Source organism: Physcomitrium patens, chromosome 2 (genome assembly GCF_059467195.1).
Source record: "Physcomitrium patens ecotype Gransden chromosome 2, ASM5946719v1, whole genome shotgun sequence".
Lineage (NCBI taxonomy): Eukaryota > Viridiplantae > Streptophyta > Bryopsida > Funariales > Funariaceae > Physcomitrium > Physcomitrium patens.
This window is the reverse complement of record NC_143411.1, coordinates 9,291,375-9,299,819: the sequence shown is the minus strand read 5'-3', so window position 1 is coordinate 9,299,819 and position 8,445 is coordinate 9,291,375. Positions and strand designations below refer to the sequence as shown.

General features: G+C 40.0%; 1 protein-coding gene across 2 annotated transcripts; it reads left to right on the top strand.

Annotated features, from left to right (window-relative positions):
* The first annotated feature begins 4,689 nt into the window (after nt 1–4,689).
* LOC112279199 (histidine-containing phosphotransfer protein 1) lies at nt 4,690–7,368 on the top strand. 2 transcript variants are annotated; one of them, XM_024513405.3, is made up of 6 exons: nt 4,864–5,583; nt 5,780–5,910; nt 6,182–6,250; nt 6,405–6,476; nt 6,660–6,732; nt 7,057–7,368. In XM_024513405.3, exons 1-6 carry the CDS (start codon nt 5,155–5,157, stop codon nt 7,108–7,110), a joined length of 828 nt encoding a protein of 275 aa, XP_024369173.2. In that variant the 5' UTR covers nt 4,864–5,154; the 3' UTR covers nt 7,111–7,368. The 2 variants fall into 2 exon arrangements, with proteins under 2 accessions (XP_090101764.1, XP_024369173.2); XM_090245638.1 differs by lacking the exons at nt 6,660–6,732; nt 7,057–7,368 and having other exon boundaries at nt 4,690–5,583; nt 6,405–6,480.
* The last annotated feature ends 1,077 nt before the right edge of the window (nt 7,369–8,445 follow it).

Here is an 8,445-nt window from a genome sequence, read left to right as displayed (position 1 = left end):
CCGAGATGAAGAACCACCTACACCACGATGACGACAGAGAATACCGAGTAACCGATCACTAGTGATTGTATTTGAGTTCAAGCTTGCTTATGATGGTCAACCAGAAGGCGTATTTGCAGGACAATTTCACAATGAGGACACAGAAGTTCATACTTGGTCAGAAGTCGAAGGAGTGGACCAATACCGTTGGCTTCAAGGGCCAATGAACCACTTGTCTCATGAACAATAGTTGGAGTTCATAGCAGACGTTATGTGAGAGATCTTCATTTTCTTACGTTGATACTATTTAACAACAACATTGCTTCTCAGAGACCTCTAAGCTAAAGGAAGGGGTGATGTTAGGGACATTGTCTTTAAAACCTTCTAGAAGCAAGTCTCTGGAACCTTCTAGAAGCTTCTTAGTTGATAAAAGATGTTAGGGACATAGTCCTTAGAACCTTCTAGAGACAAGTTTCTAGAACCTTCTAGAAGCAAGTCTCTGGAACCTTCTAGAAGCTTCTTACTTGGTAGAAGTTGCTTGAGAAGCTTCCTAAATAGGAGTATATATTGGAATCAAGGCTGAAGAGTTCTTCAGTCTCGACAACACATCTCTTAGAGCTCTAGTTCACCTCTTTGGTGTTGTATTCATCTGATTAATCTAGTTCTTATCAGTTCTTCTTGAACTTCTTATTAGATCTCGAGTTTGTATTTCTCTGTCCGTGACATAAGCATAGATATAAGATTAGCAAACACTATGTTTCAACTTGATAATAATGAAATATGTGATTGTTTACCTAATACATCAACAACAACCAAAACATAATGAAATGGTCCTGATATTGGATTAATAGGACCACAAATATTACCATGCAATCTTTCAAGCATTGGTGATAATTCTTATAGAAGTTTTTGAATTGAAGGTCGAGTAATCATTTTACCTTGCACACATTCAGGACATAATTCCATAGAGTCTACATTTGCAGGCTTTAAATTGTGTCCAGTTATACATGGAATGATCTTTCTAAATAATGTGGATCCTGGATGTCTAAATCGTCCATGCTAGAAAGAAACATGACTCTTTATGATAGATGATGCGAAATTAAATATAATGGGAGGCCGAATCATAATTCGGTATAAACCATTTTCTGTAGCAAAAGCTTTTTTGACAACTTTAATATTCTTCGCAAGAACCAAAACCTCTTTTCTATTTAAAGTAGCGATCGAGAGGTGATAACCATTAATACGCACATCTCGGTAGCTGGTCACACTCCGAGGTGCTAAGGGTACAAACATCGCATGTTTACATTTTATGATGGAACCTGCAGGTAATTTTACCATCGTTGTGCCCTCTTGGAAACAAAATTCATTTGCTCCAACTATGATCATCATATTTTTAGTTTGCCAAGTTGAAGATTTTTCAATAAAAAATTGTCTATCTCACAAGATAGTATGTGTTGTTGTAGAATCAATGAGCATATCATTTGATTCATTATTAGAGGTTTTGTCATTCATATAAGCCTCTAAGTCATCAACACCAATTGAATCTATCGACGCATCCATGGTATGAACTTCATGAGCCTGAGCTCGCAGTTTCTTATTTTTTTTGAACATTTTAATAAAATATTTTGAAGTATAGTACACATGTACTAAATATCCAATCATTCCACACTTATGGCAAGAACGCATCTTTGATTTTTATTTTCTACTATAATTAGTAATAGAATTTTTATTCTTTCCTTATAGGTAGAAATGGTTATGACTATGACTACCTTGATACTTATGAGCACGTTTTTCATGTTTATATAATTTCTTCTTAGACTTTGAAATATTAAAAGCATGAGATTGTGGAACTGAAGTTCCAATAGGATGAGCTTCTGCATTGCACAAAAGTACCTCATTTTGCTTCTCCACAAGAAATAGATAGGACATGAGATCAGAATGACTCCGAAATTTCATGTTCCTGTATTGTTGTACAAGTACAGCAGATAGAGGAGGAAATGTAGAGAGAATTTTCTCAATCATTTCTTCTTCAGAGATGCTTTATTCACATAATTATAATTGTGAGATAATACTATACATTTCACTATTGAAAGCATTTAAATTTGGAAAATTTAGAAAATAAATGAGCTTGAAAATATTGGAATGCATTGGTAATAGTTGGAACCATAGTAGAAGCAGTTGAAGATGTTGAAGCACTCATTATAAATAAATCTATAAAGAAAATATAAGATTAAGTAGAAAAGTTGAATAAAACGTACCTTAAAATATAAAGTCAAATAAAATGATAAACTTGAATTTAAAAAATAAAATTATTATTATTATTATTATTATTATTATTTTTAAAAGGATTGTGGATTAAGGTAGCAAAACAATAATAAGATGGCAGCAGCAGGCAGTGGTAGGGCGGCAGGGTGGCAGCGATGGGCAACAACAATAGCGACGAGCGATAGCGGCAATGGTTAGTGACAACATCAATGGCAATAGGGTGGCAGCAGCGAGTTTGGCGACAATTTGGCAGTAGTTTGACAACAATTTGGTGGTAGTTTGGCGGTAGCTTAGCGGCAGTTTGAAGGCAGCTCAGCAGTAGTTTCGCGGCAACTCAGCGACAACTCGGGGCGTAGTAGGGAGCAAACTAGGGTAGAGCTGGGCTAGATCAAGTATTCTAAATAAGTATTCTAAGCAAGCTAGGCAAAGGGTGGAACAAGTGCTTTAAGCAAGCAACTAATGTATGAGGGGCCAGCAAGAATAGCAACAAGATCATGAGGCAGACACTGAGCAAGAGTAGCAATAGGTTTGAAGAGTTAAGACTAGAGTAAAAAAATTATGATAGTGTGTAGAAAAAAGTCGTGCTGATAACGTGTTGAGAATGTTTAGAAAGACACAAGAGTAATAGTAAATCATACACAGAAGAGAGTTTCCTAGGAAAGAGAGCTTCACACATAAAATTCTATTGATTTGGTTGTGTCTCATATACGAGAAGAGAAAAGGGGAGAGGATAAACAATATTTCTCTACTAGACTCTAAATACTGTAGCTACAGTATTTACTATAGTCTATAGTAAATATTATGGAGAGCGTCGGCTACATTTAATGATCTCAATAATTTTATATTATTTGTAAACAATTGTGTACCACAACATAGAAATAAAAAATCATATTAATTTTTATATTAATTTTTATATTTGTTGATCTACCAAATCTTAGAATAAAAATTGATAAAGCAATACAAATTATAATCTTGTTATTTATCTTTCTAGGTAGTATATTGCTTTACTACTACAGAATTAAATCTGTTAGGTATTTCTTTGGTAAAGTATTTTTATTCAAATTCAAAACTAAAATATACTGATTTTTGCCACAAAAATCTAAAATATTTTATTTCATCAAAACATAAAAATATTGCCTCCAAAAAATTCCTTAAGAATTAAATTGATTCATTTATTAAAAGAACATTGCAAAACTCTACTTAACTGTTGACAAATCTTAAGAACAAGTATTATATGAATCTACCTATTTTGGAAGATAGTAGGATTTCTGTAATATTTGATGGTTAAATCCTCAAATTTTATAATGAAAGGACCATATCTTGTCCAACACGAATCACTAAAAATAACTAATTTAGAAAATTAAACAATTATTTATTCCAAATAGTTACAATCTTATTATAGAAACATTTAATGTATATTAAAAAACATTATTTGTAATGTTCAAGTCAATCAATTCATCAAGAACAAGAACAATGGTACCTATGGGGTCCATACATACCATTCATGTGTCTATCTATATATATATATATATATAGATATTCCACTTTTATTGAAACATGAGAATGAGTTTTTTCATGATTAAAAGGCATCAAAAGCCACACAAGCAGCCAAAGTGAGGCGTCGTAGAGAATGTATTTTTCTTCCAATGGGAGATATAAATCGATTCTCCCTCCCCACTCTTCAAGATTCTTCTTATGCTATCACAAAAGCATGACAGCAAACCAAAAATATATATGTATAAATAAATAAATAAATAGCCACGTGGCAGTGAAGGACAATGGCTCTCCCTTCCACAACTACAAATTACAGACACCAGAACCAAAATAGAACTTTACAAAACAACAACTATACTTCACAATTCGAGCACAAGAAAAGATAACTAGCTGGAACTCACCCACCCTAAACTTAAACTCACTCCAGTCCACTCCAATAGAAGGGAGAAGGGGGGGGGAGGGATTGACCTTCACGCTCTCGTTTGCTTGGTTTCCAGCTCACTCTCATGCTGGTCCAACAGCACGCGGCGGGGCTGCCTGCCACCCACCCATGCGCAGAAAAGGACAAGAACCAACACAACACGGGCATAGCGGGCAGGGGGCGAGAGAGGCAGCCAACCACAATGGGGGTGGGGGGAGCAATGTCGGAGACGTGGGTGCCTCCGTGGGAGGGAGGTGGGCCGGGGATGGGGTAGGCCACCCACGGCGCTACACATGCCGGGAATGCGAGGAGGCGCGCCAGGGCCAGGCAAGGCAAGCAATGCAGACAAGGCAGGGCAGGGCTGGTCCCAGTTCCCTCCCCTCCCACCCCTATGGCCGAGCCCAGACCAGGCTAGGCTAGGGCCAGGAAGGGAAGAGGAAGGATGAAGTGGGTTGACATGCGCCTCTCCTTAGCTCGGATTTTCCGGCAGTAGGGCCCTATGCTCTTGTCCATTCCGTAGGGGAAATGGCGAGGAGGGGGCTGGGATGGGGTGGGATGCTCCGAAGAGGGAAAGACTGTTTCGCTTGGAACTTGTCAGCATTAACAGTAGCTTTAGCAACCCCTTCCCCCTCCCTCCCTCCCCCTCCCGCTGCGTTTTGCCCTCTTCCTCTTCTTCCTTTTCTTCTTCCACATTCCTCTTGCTCTTCTTCTCCCATCCCCACCATCCCTCTCCCTCCCCTCCCCTCCCCTCCCCTCTCCACCACCATCGCTTTCTCTCTCTCCTTCTCTCTCCTTCCCTGCTCGCTCTCTTCCTCTTCTTCTTCTTCTGGCCTGCTGTTGTCGTAGCGTCGTGGCCTGGGACAGTTCTGAGAGCTTTTGTCTCGTATTGTTTTCTCTGGGAATCCCCTCTTCTCTTCTCTCCTCTCCCTCCTGGTTTGGTGCGTGGTTATGCGTGGTATTTGAAGCCAGCGGGTGAGCGGTTCGGGTGTCTGTGGATGTTTCATTCGGTTTCGGAGCGTTTCCGTGCTGCTTGGATTTTCCTTTCTGGTGTTTGGTTTTCTTATTGGGCAGTTAGGATTCGAGAGGGTGAAGAGAAGCAGGGAAGTCTGGCGGGGTTTGCGAGAGCAGTTGTTGGTGGTGTGAGCCACCTGGCTACATGTGCTCGTCGTGGGCGCGGAGGGTGTGAGCAGAAGCAGCCAGTGATGGCGGAGGACGCGAAGAAGGCGAAGTTGGTGGCCCCGGTGGTGGACGGACCTGGGGGGAGTGCTGTAGTGCAGCCTTCTGCTGCTCCTGCTGCGGCTGCCGCTCCTGTCGCTCTCCCCCCACCGGAGCCGGAGAAGAAGGTGGAGGAGGAACAGGTTGACTACAGCGTGGACGAGCTTCTTGCGCAGCATCAGGACTTGGTTGATAGTTTGCTTGCTGAGGTAACGCCCGCGGAGTTTTTGGGAAGTTCCCGGAGCGGAGTCTGTGGATTTTGAGGTAAAGTGATGCTTTAGGGTTGATGTGATCGGGACTAGGGCTGTTTTTACCGTAGGTCGTTGCGATGGTTTAATTGCATGAGATGGGTGGAAGCTTGCTGCGGCGCTCAGGCGAGGGTGTTGATTGTATCTGTCTTTACAGGGTATTTTGGACGATCAGTTCACCCAGCTCCAGATGTTGCAAGATGAGAGTAATCCAGGATTTGTGGAAGAGGTGGTGACTCTGTTTTTTGATGATTCTGAGAAGCTCCTCAACAACCTTACGGACTCTCTGTATGTAATTCTTGGCCTAGAGATGTTCCGCTTTTGATTGTGAACCAGACATGGCACTATACCGTCTTTCCCGTGCTTGATTCTGGTTGTTGCAGGCGCCTCTGACGAGGCTGTCTATTTTTTGTTTGCATGAACCCGCGTCGTATCAGTCGAAGATTGCACTTAAATTTTCGAATATACAGATCGTTCATGTGTTTTATCAACTTATTTTCTGTATGGTTCCTTGGGATACATTTGAATGATAGTTGGATGTTTTACCATTCGATTGCAGGAAGACAGATCCCATAGATTACAAGACTGTGGATGGTCATGTTCATCAATTTAAAGGGAGCAGCTCCAGGTATGCCTACATGGTTGTTCAGTGCACGAATGTCTGGGTTGGTAGATACCATTGCAATTGACACCATCGCCTGCATTGCCATTGCATCATAAAGTTTCGGGACTCTACTGAGTGGTTGTTAATATTTTGACTTGGATATGACCTGATATATCAGCATTGGTGCACAACGAGTGAAGGAATTGTGCATAAAGTTCCGGATTTGTTGTGAAAATGGAGACAAGCAAGGGTAATTGTTTCTTATCAACCTTGAGCAAGTTAATTCATCCGAATTTTCATTTCCTTTGCTTGAGGCCAGGCATAGTCTATGCTCCTGCCTTCTATCTCCTAAGCCTTCATCTTTTCAAACATACTCCCTACATCATGAATCTCTTTGTGGATGGGACATGACTGTCTGCGTTTTGCTTTTTAGGTGTCTCGGCCACCTAGTGAAGGTGAAAGAAGAGTTCAACACTGTCCGGACTAAACTCGGGAAAATTCTTGAGGTATTTCTTATTCTGCAAAAATGCTTGAGGACTTATTTTTAATAAATAAACTGTTATATTGATAACAATCGTAATCATTCTTGTCCGTGTTATTTGTTATTGGTGATGTCTACCTTTGTAAAAGATATGTCTTGTGATCCGATTGACTTTCTTGTTTTTCAAGAAAGTGCAATGCATTCTTTTCCTATCTGTGTTGATTTAAGGATCATCATCTGCATAGTCGTAGTACACATGCCGGAGAGTGTGTGTAAAGTTCTGCATGACATGTTACTTCCAATGATTTTATATGCCCTAAGGTTTGTCTTGATGAATTTGTTGATGCAGCTGGAGAACCAAATTGTGGCCAAGGGAGGCGTTCTTCCTCTTGTGGAGTGCTGAAACAGCCTTTCAAAATTGTAGTTTAGTTCTTGCGTGTACATGCATCTAGGGCTGCAGTATTCTAGAGGCACTCTAGTCTAGATCTCCTGTACTTCAAGGTGTCGCAGCAGATGGCCAGTCAGGGTGGGTTCTTTTGAATTTCTTTCAATTCTACTGCTATTGGACCAACATCAATGATGAACATTTGATACGCGTGTTTGAAGTATTATTCTCAAGAAACATATCTGAAAAGCCAGAAAACAATGCTGTTTTCAAGAATCTCTGCCCAAACACTTTGCACCTTTGGCTAAAATACACATTTTCGCAGTTCACTTTCTAATATTGAACAGGGAGTTTCCCTGAATTGTCTAGTACTATTTCCAATACTCCACATCACAAGCCAGAACGTTGGATTTCTCCACAGGATTTTCCCACCAGTTGCGTCCATTGTCTTCGCATATTCAGAAGACACTGTACCACGAGTTTGATCCAGGATTTTACAATCTACGAATCTTGTTCTTTCCAATCTCAGTCACCAGTTTGGCTTCTCTATTTCACAGCACGGTTACAATGCCAATATTCGTTGACTAGAAGTTATAACAACCTAAAATTAACCAACCAACTGTTACGTCTGATTCTTGCTGGATTCTATTTGGGTGATCCCAAAAGCCATACTCATAAAGAAGGTGGAGAAGGAAACGCACACCCTCAATTTTTCCATCCATGGGCACCTTTCAGATCATTCTAAAAATATAGTGAGGAGATGTCTACAGGCTTTGCTGTTGACACTTGGCTTGAAGCCCATTCTCTGAGACCCTTGATTCTTGGTTGGTTCCAAGTATTGAACTCTTGTGAATCACATGATGTGGTGTCTCGAGGCTTCATACTTTTCAAAGCTCCTCGTCACCTTTATTCCTTCTGATGGTGAAAATATCGGTTGATTTTAATCTACAAGCTCATGTAAATTCTTGACTTCTTCAAAGTTAGAAAAAAATTACTTTAATCCTAAGTTAGAAGTGATCCATTTTTGGATGATTTTTTTTGTTTTGTTTTGTTTTGTTTTTGGCACTTGCTTCCTGCAACATAGAAGAGTCTTGGAAAACTGAAGTGATAGGGTCTAAAATTCCTGCCTAATATGGAAAAATTGTAATTTGAGAGATTATACTTGTTGTCCATACACTTTTTGTTAACCTCAAAATTGAAGTGATTTCCAAGGTTTAATTGATCAGCTGCAGCATTGAGATCATAGAATTCATAATCGACAACTGCTAAGGAAAATTAATTGCCTGCATAATTTTTTTTAATTATTTATTTATTTTATTGTGAATCCTTGTAAGATCAAGTTGTACCTAGTTC